Genomic DNA, 15,172 nt, shown 5'->3' with positions numbered 1-15,172 from the left:
TATGGAAAAATAAACTTTAGCCCATATCCTAAGAATCTGAATCCAAGATCTCAAATTCATAATTTTTTTTTCTTCATATATATGCATATATACAAACTCAAAATATTAAAAACTAAACCCTAATCTTCTTCACTCCATCATTATTAATTTATTATTACAAGTTGGATATACCTAACATTATTTTGGGGATATTTTGGCACGTGGCTTGCATACACTATTTATAGAAAACAGTTGATTCTGATTGGAGGGGTAGAGTAGAATAGATCTCAGCTAAGATTTGAGTTAGTAGGTCCCACATGGTAGCTTAATATCATGGATCAAGTGATCAAGATCTATGGTGAGTATGGTAGGTGAGACTGGAGAATACTAGAGTATCACCACCTGCAACTTCAGAACTTCCTTCCATTCCATCCTCTCTCTTCTGTCTCTCCCATTTTCCATTTCAAAGAAAAAAGAAAAAGAAAAGAAAAGGTGATTAAATAAACTATAGGAAAAAGCCATAAATAATGACCACTGTCTTTAATTGATTGATCTCAGTAAGACCAGACCAAGAAAGCACTTTCAAAGACTCTCTCTGTGGCTCAAAGCTCAGCATCTGCTTTCTCACTCCAATAAAAAAAATTCTTAAAAAACACACGAAATAAAATCCTTCTCAAGCTGTCATTTTCACGGCAGTGAGCTCCACCCATTTCTCTTTTCGCACTCTCAAAGCAACATTTTTCCTAATAGGATCAGTTTTTGGGATCTGGGTTAATTTAGGGTTTGTGTAAAGTTTTGAGCTTTTTTGGGAATTGTTGAGAGTTGGGGTCAGTGATTGATTTTTGGGTTGAATGCAGTGTTTCTTTCAGGGGGCTTTGTGGGTGGAGAAGATCTAAGCTGCATGAGGTTGAGGTGGATTATATGTTGTAGTGGCTTTGGATGAGATATTTTCTAGGTTTTCTTGGGAACTCTTTTGCTTTTGGGTGGGTGGGTGGGTTGGTTTTCATGCAATTTTGCGGTTATGGGTGTCAAAAATTTAGTGTTTAATGTGCTCGAGTAAGGAGGAGGGTGGCAATTGAAGATATTTGATTTCTGGGCTTTTTAGGGTAAGGGTGGTGTGGTCTTAGCTTGTCAAAAGTAGTTCTAATTTAGAGGATGAGACTTTCTCCAGCTGGGTTCAATCAGCAAACTCAGGAAGGTAAGCTCTTTGTTACTTCTAAATTTGGTTAGTTCTGTACGCATTATGTATGTCTTTTATGTAATAGTTCAGTTGGGCCTATTCTCTTAGTTAATGAATTACTTTGTGGAAGTTTGTTGCCATTTAGGTGTAGGTCGTTACCAATTTAGCATTTTTTAATGTTCGAAGAGGAATGCTTAAGGTGATCCGGGGCCATGTTGTAGGCTGTCTTTGCTAATCGCTTGCATGTATAAATGAACATGTTTTAAGGGTTTAGAGGTTAAGTTTGAGTAGTTTCGTGCCACATTATGTGTTGGAAATGGTTGAGCTCCAGGTTCAATTGAAATTAGAAAATCCATCAGTTTAAGACATTTTCTTGTGATAACGTATTTCTAACTTGAATATTGGTGCTGATGTATTGTAATTGTAGTTTTCTTTTGATTGGTTGGGGGGAGGGGGGTGTTCAAAGTCTAAATCCTTAATGTTGTAAACGTCAGGTGTTATGCGAATTCACATGGTTCTAAAAGTGTTTGTGTAGGGGAGAAGAAATGTTTGAATTCGGAGCTATGGCATGCATGTGCGGGTCCTCTTGTTTCTCTACCTCCTGTTGGAAGCCGCGTTGTATACTTTCCCCAGGGACACAGCGAACAGGTGAGTATCTGCTTGCTTGCCTCTTAGTGACAGTGTACTCAGTCTTGGACTATTGGGTATGTTTGAGATATAAGTAGAAGCGTAAGCTGACTCATTGTCGCTGTAGAACACTTAAGACCATACATGTGTATGTTTGAGACAGAATCGGGTTTTGGCTGCAAACTAATCTTTTTCAAGAGTGAAGTGTTTGGTGTGCTGCACCATATTCTGTGCCTTGAATTATACTACCCGCTCTCTTTCTATAAATATTTTCGATTGGTCTCGTCTTTTGTTGCTTGTCGGGGATAGAGCCAAACACCAAGTAGGCGGTCTAAAGCCCCTTGCGTAGGTTGGGGCTATGAATATTTCATTATTATTGTTAGAAGGAGAAGAAGCCCTTTCAGTTTTCAATTCTTGATGCAGGTTGCTGCGTCAACCAACAAGGAAGTAGATGCTCATATCCCTAACTACCCTAACTTACCTCCGCAACTTATCTGCCAGCTTCACAATGTGACTATGCATGTAAGTATCTGTTTAAATTGTATTTATGGATCACAGCATTTATGTGCTATTCCTTAGAGTGTAAACTGTTGAAAGTGCAGGCTGATGTGGAAACAGATGAAGTATATGCTCAAATGACCTTGCAACCATTGAGTCTGGTACTTATATTGCTTTTACATCTTAATCTATCATACTTGTGCTTTCCATTGTGTTTTAATTTAGACTTTCTTGCAGCAAGAGCAAAAAGATGTGTACCTGCTTCCTGCTGAACTGGGAACTTACAGCAAACAGCCAACCAACTATTTTTGTAAAACATTAACTGCTAGCGATACAAGTACTCATGGAGGATTCTCTGTTCCTCGCCGGGCAGCTGAGAAAGTCTTCCCTCCTCTTGTAGGTTGATTTGTGTTGAATGTGTTTAATTGATCAGTTTTATGCCGCTGATCAAATGTGGAATGGGAAGCCAGGTGGTTTTATTCTTAATTTTTTTTCCTTCAAATGCTTCAGGATTATTCCTTGCAACCTCCGGCTCAAGAACTTATAGCTAGAGATCTTCATGATAACGAATGGAAATTCAGACACATATTCCGCGGTGGGTTTTGAACTTATTCAGAAATTATGGTCTAGTTAGTATCCTTTGCTCAATTTATCTACTATGTCAGTTAATTAGCACTTGTACTGCTTGATTTTTATGCCCCATTTTTAAGTAACAGGTGAGGGATTATGTGTAAACGTGCGGGCTCTATTTGTTTTTACAATTCCTTTTTCCTTCTGGATAAATGGGGGCAGTGAGAGACTAACTATTACTTGTTATTGATTATGCTAACAATTAGACTTCAATTTATGCAAGCCCAGCATACTCGAATGAATGAACTTTCTTAAGATAGGGAGAATGATAGTGTGAGGGAAGTGTATAGTTCTGCCTTTGACTTGTACAGCCAAGTTGTGAATATGTAAGGAATGTCTTCCCGTCTCTAAAATGGTTTCCTTGTTTGCACATGCATGCAGGCCAGCCCAAGAGGCATCTGCTCACGACAGGATGGAGTGTGTTTGTTAGTGCAAAACGTCTTGTTGCCGGTGATGCTGTCCTTTTTATCTGGTAAATGGACACTTTTCTTTTACTGGATTATATTCGACTTCTCTTCTACTATAAGTTTCTGGTTTTAGATGGTGCATTGATTAAAAAAAAAAACCTAGCCAGAATATGCTGAGAATTCTAAATTTCCAGCTAAATGATTCTGCATGTCCATGGACTCTCTGATTTCTATTCAAGTTGGAAAGAGAGAAAAGTGCTCAAGTAAAAATAAGATTTCTTTTCTTTTCACACAATGTGTTGCATTTGTACCATTTGTGCATGTGTGGTACTTTTTTGAGGCCAGGTCTTCCCTTTGAGTCCCTTACCATTTCGAATCAATTAATTATGGAAAACAGCTGTACTAATCTTGTCTCTCTTATATGTTCTGTTGCGTTAGGAATGAAAAGAATCAATTGCTTTTGGGTATTCGGCGTGCGAATCGTCCGCAAACAGTCATGCCTTCATCAGTTTTATCAAGTGACAGCATGCACATTGGTCTTCTTGCTGCGGCTGCTCATGCAGCTGCCACAAATAGCCGCTTTACGATATTTTATAACCCAAGGTGGAAATTTAGGTCCTCTGTGGATTTGAAAAACTACTGTGGATATTATGTTATGTACATTTCATTTTAACATATATCTCATGTTTACATTGAACAATTCCAGGGCAAGCCCTTCGGAGTTTGTCATTCCCCTGGCAAAGTATGTTAAAGCAGTATATCATACTCGGGTTTCTGTGGGAATGCGATTTAGGATGCTTTTTGAGACAGAAGAGTCGAGTGTTCGGCGGTTAGTCTCTGATCACTTTGCAATTCAACATTTCTGTGTTATTCACTTAATTCTAGTTTAGTGGTCATCATAGCTACATTCAAAAAGATTCCATTCAAAGAAGGTTTTTAAAGTTACTGGCTCACTCTCAAAAGATGAAAATTTTGAGTGCAGAAAGGTAGTAGTCTGCATTGGAGAAATTTGCTAAGACCTTCAAAAAAGGTATCATGGGGGCTTTGGGCTACCCGCGTCATTGGTAGTTATCTCCCAGCTGGTAATCTGTGGTGAACTTATGGTAGAGAATTTCAATGGCATAATTCTATATGTCCCTATATTCTCTCATTATGGTACGGAGTTTACTCCATTCGCACTATTAGAATTGGCTTGTTGGTGTTCAAATTGACCTTTTCCTAGTTTAATGACTGAGGTTTTCTTTGTTGTCTGTTGTGAATTGGTGTAATACACAAACAATCAACTTTTATAGTGTGACGTAGTGTCTTACTTTGTTTTCCTTTCTTTTATTTTTTGAGTAAAAATTGACCGGTCCAAGTAAATGGTATATAGATTTACTACTAACCAGGGTATGTTTGCATCCAGGTACATGGGTACAATAACAGGCATTAGTGATTTGGATCCTGTTCGCTGGCCGAACTCACATTGGCGCTCTGTTAAGGTTCGCTGGAGTGTTTGCCTGCACTGATAGTTTATGCTACTGCTGCTGTTTTATGTATATTTTGCTTGAGCAATTATTACGACATGGTAGCGATAACTGTTCTCTGATGGTGCAGGTTGGCTGGGATGAATCCACTGCAGGTGAGAGGCAGCCAAGAGTATCCTTATGGGAAATTGAACCCTTAACAACGTTTCCTATGTATCCATCCCCCTTTCCCCTGCGACTAAAGCGACCATGGCCATCTGGACTGCCCTCATTCCACGGTATGCTTGTACATTGCTCTATATGGTGGAAAGCCTTGATATGTTTTCTCTATCCCTTTGCTAAAATTTGGTCATACATTATGTAGAATGAGTTTCATCTTTTTTGCTCAGGTTTCAAAGATGGTGATCTGAACATTAGTAGTCCTCTGATGTGGCTTCAAGGAGGTGTAGGAGATCATGGAATTCAATCTTTGAACTTTCCAGGCTTTGGGGTTTCACCTTGGATGCAGCCAAGGTTTGATGGTTCTATGTCTGGTCTTCAGCCTGATGTATACCAAGCCATGGCAGCTGCTGCTCTTCAGGAAATGCGGGCAGTTGATCCTTCCAAAATGGCTTCGCAATCGCTTCTGCAGTTTCAACAATCTCAAAATGCATCCAGTGGATCTGGCGCTTTGAGCCAGAGGCAGATGTTACAGCAGCAGTCCCATTCTCACAACAACTTTCCTCGGAGTTTCCAAGAAAACCAGGCGTTGGCTCAAACTCAGGCTCAGCTTCTGCAACAGCAGTTGCAGCGTCAGCAGTCGTATAATGATCAGCGGCAACAACACCATCCACAGCAGCAGGAACAGCAACCTCAGCAACTACATCAGTTACCTATGCAGCAGCAAATCCCGAGTTTCATCTCGGCTCTGCCGCATATGGCATCATCCACCCAGTCCCAGTCTGCAGCATTGCAGGCCATTCCTTCACAGTGCCAACAACAGACTTTTGGTGATTCTGTTGGGAGCACTGTAGCCACGGCAGATGTGTCCTCTATGCATAGTATCTTAGGTTCATTATCTCAGGAGGGAGCTTCCCATTTACTTAATATAAATGGATCAAACCCTGTCAATTCTTCTAGCTTGTTACCCAAGCAAGTTCCCATTGAATCTCAGCTTCTTTCTGGAGCTGTGAATTGTGTACTTCCCCAAGTGAAACAGTTGGGAACATCTCAGTCAAATGTCTCTGACCTCTCCAGTATGTTGCCTCCATTTCCAGAAAGGGATTACTCTGCTTACCAAGGTGCTACTGATCCACAAAACAATCTTTTCTTCAGGGTTAACAATGATTCCTCATCCCTTATGCTGCAGCATGGGATGTCAAACCTAAGAAACATTGGCAGTGAAAATGATCCATTGGCTATGCCGTTCACTGCTGCAAATTTTCCAAATGCTACTGGGAATGATTTTCCTCTTAATTCAGACATGACAACACCAAGTTGTGTAGATGAATCGGGTTTTTTGCAGTCTTCTGAAAATGTGGACCAAGTAAACCCTTCATCTGGAACCTTTGTCAAGGTAAATATCATTCTACTCGCATGCTTTTTACAAGCATCTCATGATTTTGGTTGTGGCACGAACATGCCTTACACTAGTCCATAATAAGTAAGAGAAATGAGTTGTAATCCACTATATGGATTCTCATATTTTTTGGCGCTGTTTGTGTAATCTCATCCCTGTATAATTTGAATTCCAATGATCACGAATGTATTTTGGACATCCTTCTCCTGTTCTTTTCTCCTGGCTTCTTATGTCCTGAAGCTCTTCGAATCCCATGCTTTCAATGTTGGCTGTGTAAATCTTGCTTTCATCTTTGATACTTTATTGGACATGATCTTTTGGATTAAATTTTTTGTTGGTAATGAAAGTTCTCCAGACATGTTCTATTTGGTTTGTTCAAATTTTTTGAGATACCGTGAACAGTCGAACACTTATTTTTCATACTTATTTACCTTTCCAAGTGGCTTAGGGAACCAACTTGTCTTATATACCCCAGTGTAATCATTTGGCAGCTATGTTAGTCTTTTCTTTTCACTTCACAGTTTCCTTATTCTGGCTCTACCTGTCTTGTTCCCTTCCAAATAAATATGAATACACCCATAGGCCCAACTTGGATTTAAACCATGGACCTAGCTCTCCGTTTCCTCTTATGGTCTAAAGAAGTTCCCTTAGGCTACAATGCATTGGCTAGATTTCTACTGTTCTTGTAAGTGTGATCTGTCCTATGTTTATGGCTTTGTACTGTAGGGCGCTATTACATGGCCTCCCATCTTTGGGCTGTTGATTTAATACTCTGTTTCTTACAGGTTCACAAATCTGGGTCCTTTGGGCGATCACTGGATATATCCAAGTTCAGCAGCTATGATGAGCTGCGCAGTGAGCTCGCACGCATGTTTGTCCTTGAAGGCCAATTGGAGGACCCTCAGAGATCAGGCTGGCAGCTTGTATTTGTTGACCGGGAGAATGATGTTCTTCTCCTCGGTGACGACCCTTGGCAGTAAGTTTCAACCTTGTTCATGCAGTTTTGTTTATTTTTGTTAACATTTAGAAGGATCTTAGGGGGAGCCCATGTTAAGGGGCCTAACATATGGTTTATCAAGCATTGGATGGTAGCCCACATATCTCAAAAACTCATGGCTCACGAGTCCAGGTCTGCCCAATGCCTTATAAACCATTCACAACTCTTGTTAATTTTCCATGTGGAACTTGTGTGGAGGCCTATGTCTCCAGCAATATTGTTAACTGTGATGCTTTACACCTGCTACTGTCAGTGCTACTATATTTACATCTTTCGTTTGGTTTTGTAAATCGGAAATTTTTGGTTATTTCTTTCATACTTGATTATTTTATTCATGCGAGTCTTTCCCTTTTGTCCTATGCAATGAGATAGTGCTCGTTATTGTTACACATCCATAACATGCTGGCTGTTTAACCCTTGGTTGCTAGCAGGTAAGTAAGACTGCAAACGAATACCAAAAAACTGCGGAGTCAAAGAAACCCTGTGCAGTTTGTTCAGTGGCGTAGATGTCTGATATTTGAGTTTTATATCCTGGTCTGCGTGCTAGTAAATGATTTTTTAAGCTTAGATAACCAACCATCTTTCTATGATTCTCTAGGATGGGCTTAACATGACTAAACATAGAGCTTTTTGTGTGTGCATTTTTAGTATATTGTCCAACTTTGGCTACACTGGATGTGTGATTGGAGGAAGATGTCTAATCTACTTTTGTTGATAATCCAGGGAGTTTGTGAACAATGTGTGGTATATCAAGATACTATCACCTTTGGAAGTACAACAAATGGGCAAAGAAGGCCTCAATCCTGCAGCTTCTGCCTCGACCCAAAGGCACACCAACAGCAGCTACAACTGTGATGGCTACATGAGTAGACGGGACGTGAGAAATTCGAGCAACGGAATTGCATCCATGGGGTCTATCGACTACTGATGAAGTGGAAATGACAATTGGCCGCTGATGGAAGTGTATAAATATCAGTTATGCATGTTAGCATTCTTTCTTTCGCTTTTGTTGGCACCCGAGTAAGCTTATCTAGACAACTGTATTTCATTTGTACTATTATAAGTTCTAGTAGGAGACTTCCCTTAACTGTCACTATAATAGTCAGAACAGAACAACAGGGATCCACTAGGAGAGGTGTCTTTTATCGTATAGGATGATATAAGATTTTCAAGTTATATGGACTCAAATGTGACCTTCCATGTTTAGATTATGGACGAGTTATATGCTTTGAAGCTAGACGTCTTATCTGAAGCTAATCTTTTTAGTTATATGGACTTCAAGATCTTGTTTTTAAGCAGTCATGATATTGACGGCTGTGTTTGATACTGGATGTTTTGAATGCTGAATGTCCATACTGATTTAGGCTTCTGGGTGATCCGAGTGGATGGAAGGATATATGATGGAACTCGGGCATTAAGAAATTGGGTTGTGTCAGTATCTCTTGCTTTCCTTTCCCTAGCTGGTTTGTCAAGGAAAGTTATCGTTTGCTTGGATGGAAGAAAAAAAATAATGTCAGCTGGTCTTCGGCCTGGTTAGGCGCTTGACTTGTGTGTGCGCAGGGTTCAAACCTAGATGTTTGCAATCTCTTGGTGGCCACCTGCGTTTGTGGGCTTGCTAATGGGTTTAGGTCTGCTAGCGGGTCTTAGTGCATTGGGCCTTAGCCCAGGATTTACTTTGTTGGCATGTGTGAAATTTGTGTGCGCGTTGGTTTGTCAGCTCGAGATTTATGTCCAATGGGGTAGGACATGTTAGTAGGCTGGGTGGTTGCTTGGTTATAAGAAAAGGAAAGGAATAATATTCAACCAACCTTCCTGATACTGCTAGCTGTATGTGGCAGAGGAAATAACTCTTGTTGAGAATACATTAACTCTCGTCTGTTTTCTTGGAAAATACATGAACCTAAACCGTTTTATATTGCATATTGAAAAAGATGGGTCGAAATAAAGAAGTTCAATGGACTTTTCAACTGCTGTTGAGCCTTCCCTTTCAGGAAAAACAGCAAGTTGCATCTAGAATCATGGCCTGCGGTTGGGCATCTATTACTCAATTATCTGCAGGAGTCTTGAATTCTTGATTTTCACCTCATCTGAGCTTTCGATCATTAATTACTCGAATGTAATTTTTTTTTTTAAAAAAAAAGAAAGAGTCAAATATGAGAGCTATAAAAGTATTGTTTATTGACTAAGACTATCCAAAATATCTATGAATTTTTAAATGGTTTTATAGGGTCTTGGTCAGATAGTTTTGTTTTTCTTCCTTACAAGCTTCTTGACCTGGTTCTATGTTTGCAGTCGTTGAAACGCTTGGGGAATCAAAGAGGGTACAAAGCAATATCAACTTCTTCCCCTTTAGATTCTCAACTGTCATTTGCTTTGCTTTCCTCTGCAATTCAAAATATTCAGGGAAGATGAGAGAAGAAACAACGATGGCGCTATTGGTTTTTCTGATGATGATTATGTTCACTTGGCCGATGCGTTCATCAGCGCAAGTAACATCTTGTCCATCCAGCTGTGGAAATGTTGAAATTCCATTCCCTTTTGGGGTTGGAGCTTCTTGTTCTGTTGACGATTACTGGTTCAAGATTGATTGCAAAGACAATAAGCCATTACTGGAAAGCATTGACCTTGAAGTTTTGGAGATTTCATTAGAAGGTACAATTCGAGTCAATCATCCGATATTCTCTGCGTGCCGTGACAGAACATCCAGCAATGTGAACTTGGAGGAGAGCCCATTTTCCTTCAGCCAGAATGCGACTAGATTCACTGGAATTGGCTGCAACAACCTTGCTTTCATGAGTTCAATAAACTCTGTCATCGGTGGATGCATGTCTATCTGCGACCAACGGAGTAGTTCTGACACTACTGAAGTAAATGGTTGCTATGGCATCAAATGCTGCCAAACTACAGTCCCTTCTTATCTCAAGCTGTTCAATGCAACTGTAAGTAGAATTAACGAAAATGAATCTAATGATGGGTGCCAATATGCCTTCTTGGTAGAACAGGAATGGTTCCAGCGGAACTTAATGAATCGCCAGGAAGCTCTCCAAAACATGACGCACGTTCCTGCTGTTTTGGATTGGGGGATATATGACTATGCATTTAATTTGTATGCAAGGAACAAATCAACTGCCTATAATGGTACCTCCAGCTGTGAGATTTATGTCGATGCTCGCCTTACCAATAATAACATTTCAATCCTGCGATGTTCCTGCAATCAGGGTTATCGAGGGAATCCCTATCTTCTGGAAGGCTGCCAAGGTGCACTTCTCTTGCAAAACAGTTTCTCTTCTGTTTTTTATCAGTTTCCATTACTAAATTCAGTTTTTTGTCTTTGTTTACCAGATATTGATGAATGTAAAGAGGGAAAGTGCCCGCCACATATGGCCTGTGAAAATTTTCCAGGATTCTACTACTGCTATGCAAAAAATCCCAAGAAAAATTATCTGGTTACTGTTTTTTCAGGTTTAATCTCTTTTTATTCTCATACTAAAGGATCATATACTGCAATATTATCCTATTTGATAACTAAAAGATCAGTTTTCCAAAACTTTTTTATGCAGTTGTTGGTGGAATACTTGGACTTCTGCTGATTCTTTTTGGATCTTTGTGGTCATACAAAGTAGTGAAGAAAAAAAGGATAATGAAACAAAAGGAGAAGTTCTTTAAGCAGAATGGTGGATTACTGCTACAGCAACAACTCTCTTCAGGCGAAGCCAATGTCGAAAAGATCAACATGTTTAACTCGAAGGAGTTGGAGAAGGCGACGAATTCCTTTAGCGTCGACAGAATGCTTGGTCAAGGAGGGCAAGGAACCGTTTACAAAGGAATGTTGGCAGACGGACGAATTGTAGCAGTGAAGAAGTCCAAAGTAGTTGATGAAGGACAAGTAGATCAATTCATCAATGAGGTTGTAATTCTTTCACAAACTAGTCATAGGAATGTGGTTAGGCTATTAGGTTGTTGCTTGGAGACTGAAGTTCCTTTATTAGTCTACGAATTCGTCCCCAACGGAACACTCTATCAGTATATCCATGACCAAAATGATGAGTTCCCGCTTACTTGGGAAAGGCGGCTACAAATTGCGACAGAAGTTGCAGGGGCTCTCTCCTATTTACATTCGTCAGTATCCTTGCCGATTTACCATCGAGATATTAAATCTTCTAACATTCTGTTAGATGATAAGTACAGAGCAAAAATTGCAGATTTTGGAACTTCAAGAACAGTAGCTCTTGATCAAACACATGTAACAACAAGAGTACAAGGCACATTTGGATATTTAGATCCAGAGTACTTCCAGTCCAATCAATTCACGGACAAGAGCGATGTGTACAGCTTTGGAGTGGTGCTTGTTGAGCTCTTAACGGGGAAAAAAGCCGTCCAGTCGATTCAATCACAAGAGTACAAGAGTTTGGTGTCACTGTTCATTCTTTCACTGGAGGAGAACAATCTGTTCGACATTCTTGATGCTCAAGTAATAAAACAAGGTCAGAAAGAGCATATAACAGCAGTTGCTGACCTTGCAAGAAGATGCTTGTACCTAAATGGCAAAAGACGTCCGACGATGAAAGAGGTCACGAAGGAGCTGGAGGGGATTCAAGCAAGCCAGAATCCTTCTGGTGTTCCAAATGATTATGATGAGCGTCCGGTGGCCGAAATGGTTGAGGTCTGGGATAGTTTTCCTGCATCAATAACTTCTAGTCTGGATAGTTCTGGTGTAGCCTCATCATCGGAAAAATCACCATTCCTATTTACTACCTAGCTCTTAGAGAAGCATTTGCGTAAGTAGAGATTCGATTCCTTAAACCAATGTTTCGTTGTTGTTTTCCCATTGAAAAAGTAGAAGGTATCGGGAGTCTGCTGCAGACTGCAGTGTTTTGTTTTGTTTAAGCTTTGTAGACAATTTAAAAATAAAAATTATAGAGGTATTGTAATAAGCAAGGTTATGAAAATCGAATCGGCCGGTCTGATCGGTCGACCGGTAACTGGCCCATTTGCCCGTTCTATTTTGTGGCATTTGAATTGAAATGATAGAAATCCTTGGTGGGCTAAGTTGAGTCTTTCGTCGAGGCCCATGTTCTAATCTGTTAGACGGTTACAGGGTTACTTCCTTCGAATGCTTTTTGACTAAGGCCCATCAACAAAGCCCACCAAGGCCCGGTTGAATACTCTGTTCCGTTGCGGCTGAACTAAACGACTAGTCAGTTTACCGGTCAGTTGAGGGTTCGTACTTCTTCCTCTTCGCAGCCTCAATGGCTATCTCGAAAACGAATTCCAAAATTATCTGGTTTGCGCCGAAATCCTTGGATTCCAGAGCCTCAGCGACGGTGAGATGACTCGGTTCATTTTCGCCTGCCATTGCAATTTTCGAAAACTCCTTCGGACTTGCTTCGCAGGTCTCTTCTTCATCTGATCAACTTAATATTATGTTTTGTTCGTTTCTGTCTGTATCTATTTACTTTGATAATTTAATTTTGTCTTCCTTTGTTGATTGAAAATGTGATCAAGTGTTGACATTTTTGCTGCATTGAGCAAAGCTTGCTTGTTCATGTTATTCTTTGTCAAAATATGTACAGATTGATCGAACCCCATAAAAAACAATAACCAGATAAGAGGACTTCCAGGTAAAACTATATTGTCAGTTATAATCAAAGCTGAGAAAGGCCTAGGGTCTCTGAAATTTGCAACCAACTAGCATCCCAAAGAAGCCAAAAGCTCCAGCTTTAATTCGATCAACAGTCCTTGAAAAACCATTCAGAAGTGAATTTGATAAATTATACTCTTAGTACATTTAGAAACACAAGTGTGATTAATTTTTAGACTGAGTACAGCAGTGGTTTTAAGTTTGTTGATGAATAGAGAAGCTCTCCATACCTGATGATTTTGTACTCGAAGTGGAAAGATTCTTCCAAGCCTTACTTGTTTCACCTCCTGCGTTTTTAAACTCTTGCTGATCATTATGATGTTGTGGAATTCTTGAAGTTGTTTGTTGTATTTGGATCTTTTCTAACCCAAGTCCGACTTCTTTCATTGTTGGTCTATTCTTCCCATTTAGGCTCAAGCATTTTTTTGCAAGATGAGCAACTGTCATTATATCTTCCTTCACTGGATGATTTAGAACTTGGGAGTCAATAATACTAAAGAGACTATCTTCTTCTATTGATGAATTGAATAATGCGACTAAACTTTCAGCCTCTTCAGATGTTGAAATGACTACTTTCTTTCCTGTTAGGAACTCAACAAGAACAACCCCAAAACTATAGACATCGCTCTTTTCTGTGAACTGGCTTGATTGGAAGTACTCAGGATCCACGTATCCAAAAGTGCCTTGCACTTTTGTGGTCACAAGAGTTTGATCAATGGCAAAGGATCTTGAAATTCCAAAATCCGCAATTTTGGCTTTATATTTATCATCTAAGAGAATGTTTGAAGATTTAATATCTCGGTGATAAATGGGTAAAGATGCTGCTGAGTGTAGATACGAGAGAGCCCCTGCAACGTCTATGGCAACCCCCAAACGCATCTCCCATGTAAATGGAAACTCATCATTTTGAGTATGTAAGTATTCATAGAGTGTTCCATTTGGAATGAATTCATAAACAAGTAAGGGAACTTCGGTCTCCAAGCAGCATCCCCGCACCTTAACCGCATTCATATGGAAAATCTGTGAAAGAATGGCAACCTCATTAATGAACTCTCTCACCTTTGTTTCGCCTACTACTTTTGACTTCTTCACGGCCACGATTCTTCCATCTGCCAATATTCCTTTATAAACAGCTCCTTGACCTCCCTGACCAAGCATCCTTTCTTTGCTGAAATTTTCTGTAGCCTTCTCTAACTCCTTTGAACCAAATATTTTTATCTCCTCCACATTGACTTGACTTGATGTTAGTTGTTGTTGTAAAAGTACACCACCATTTCGCTTGAAGTTCTTCTCCTTCAGCTTGGCCTTATTTCTTTTTTTCAATGCTTTATGAAAACACCATGACCCAAGAAGTGCAAATACAAGACCTGCACCTGCTCCAATACCTATATGCAATTGAATCAAATATAAAACATGTTACTTTTGCAATTAATTAAAAATTGACTGTCAAAAAAGAGATAATACCATGCAAAACTGTATAATCCCGTGATTCTCCAGTCTTAATGCTATAACATGTATAAGCCCCTGGAAGGTTCTTGCAAACCATTGAGGACGAGCAGATTGGAGGATATTGATTGCATTCATCTATATCTGATATATAGACACAAACAGAATAATTAGATATAATGTAGTCAAACTCCTATCAAATAGAGAAGAAATAATTGATTTGAATACTTGTGTATGTTTTATGTTTAGAATGTGTAAGAGTTTGGTCTGATTACAGATTTGTAGTAACAACAAAAATCTATGTGGATCAAGTTCCCTAAATTGCAATGGCCATATCAGTATATATGATAAATGTCTCCTGGTTTGAGTTAAGTAATAAGTCATTTGAATTTTCAACTGACATGGCTATATTCCAACATGCAGCATAAAGAGTTCTGGATCAAGTGTACTTACCTTGACAGCCTTCTAGAAGATACGGATTCCCCTTAGAGCCCTGGTGGCAAGAACATTGAATCATTGTGGACTCATTGTGATACGTGGGAAAAAATCTGCATCCTGAGGTTGAATTATATGCTCTGGATTTGATCTTCTCATATGATTTGAAAGGAGCATAGTAAAGACCTCAATCCAGCACCACCGGAACGTGTGTCATGTTAGGTTCAAGTTATTCTTTGTCAAAAAAAAAATTTTCCGCTGTCGTCTGGTTTATGTTTGCTTTAATATTTGGTGATTCAGCTCATTCT

The 15,172-nt window shown here is 39.6% G+C and overlaps 3 protein-coding genes across 3 annotated transcripts; 2 read left to right on the top strand and 1 right to left on the bottom strand.

Annotated features, from left to right (window-relative positions):
* The first annotated feature begins 524 nt into the window (after positions 1-524).
* Positions 525-8,615, top strand: LOC119982650 (auxin response factor 6-like). Its single transcript, XM_038826132.1, has 14 exons — positions 525-1,177; positions 1,695-1,807; positions 2,210-2,308; positions 2,389-2,445; positions 2,522-2,680; positions 2,795-2,879; positions 3,296-3,386; positions 3,760-3,924; positions 4,028-4,150; positions 4,727-4,802; positions 4,918-5,065; positions 5,177-6,342; positions 7,131-7,321; positions 8,066-8,615. The coding sequence occupies exons 1-14, from the start codon at positions 1,135-1,137 to the stop codon at positions 8,268-8,270; spliced, it is 2,721 nt and encodes a 906-aa protein (XP_038682060.1). The 5' UTR covers positions 525-1,134; the 3' UTR covers positions 8,271-8,615.
* A 753-nt stretch (positions 8,616-9,368) lies between these two features.
* LOC119982651 (wall-associated receptor kinase-like 8) lies at positions 9,369-14,970 on the top strand. Its single transcript, XM_038826133.1, has 4 exons — positions 9,369-10,600; positions 10,685-10,804; positions 10,903-12,735; positions 14,853-14,970. Exons 1-3 carry the CDS (start codon positions 9,625-9,627, stop codon positions 12,099-12,101), a joined length of 2,295 nt encoding a protein of 764 aa, XP_038682061.1. The 5' UTR covers positions 9,369-9,624; the 3' UTR covers positions 12,102-12,735; positions 14,853-14,970.
* LOC119982614 (putative wall-associated receptor kinase-like 11) lies at positions 12,919-14,946 on the bottom strand. The gene is made up of 3 exons (XM_038826093.1): positions 14,883-14,946; positions 14,448-14,573; positions 12,919-14,389 (listed from the first exon to the last, which is right to left on the bottom strand). The coding sequence occupies exons 1-3, from the start codon at positions 14,944-14,946 to the stop codon at positions 13,179-13,181; spliced, it is 1,401 nt and encodes a 466-aa protein (XP_038682021.1). The 3' UTR covers positions 12,919-13,178.
* Positions 14,971-15,172: the final 202 nt, after the last annotated feature.

Source organism: Tripterygium wilfordii, chromosome 17 (assembly GCF_013401445.1).
Source record: "Tripterygium wilfordii isolate XIE 37 chromosome 17, ASM1340144v1, whole genome shotgun sequence".
NCBI lineage: Eukaryota > Viridiplantae > Streptophyta > Magnoliopsida > Celastrales > Celastraceae > Tripterygium > Tripterygium wilfordii.
Note: the sequence above shows the minus strand (reverse complement) of the source record. Positions and strands in the feature narration are given on the sequence as shown.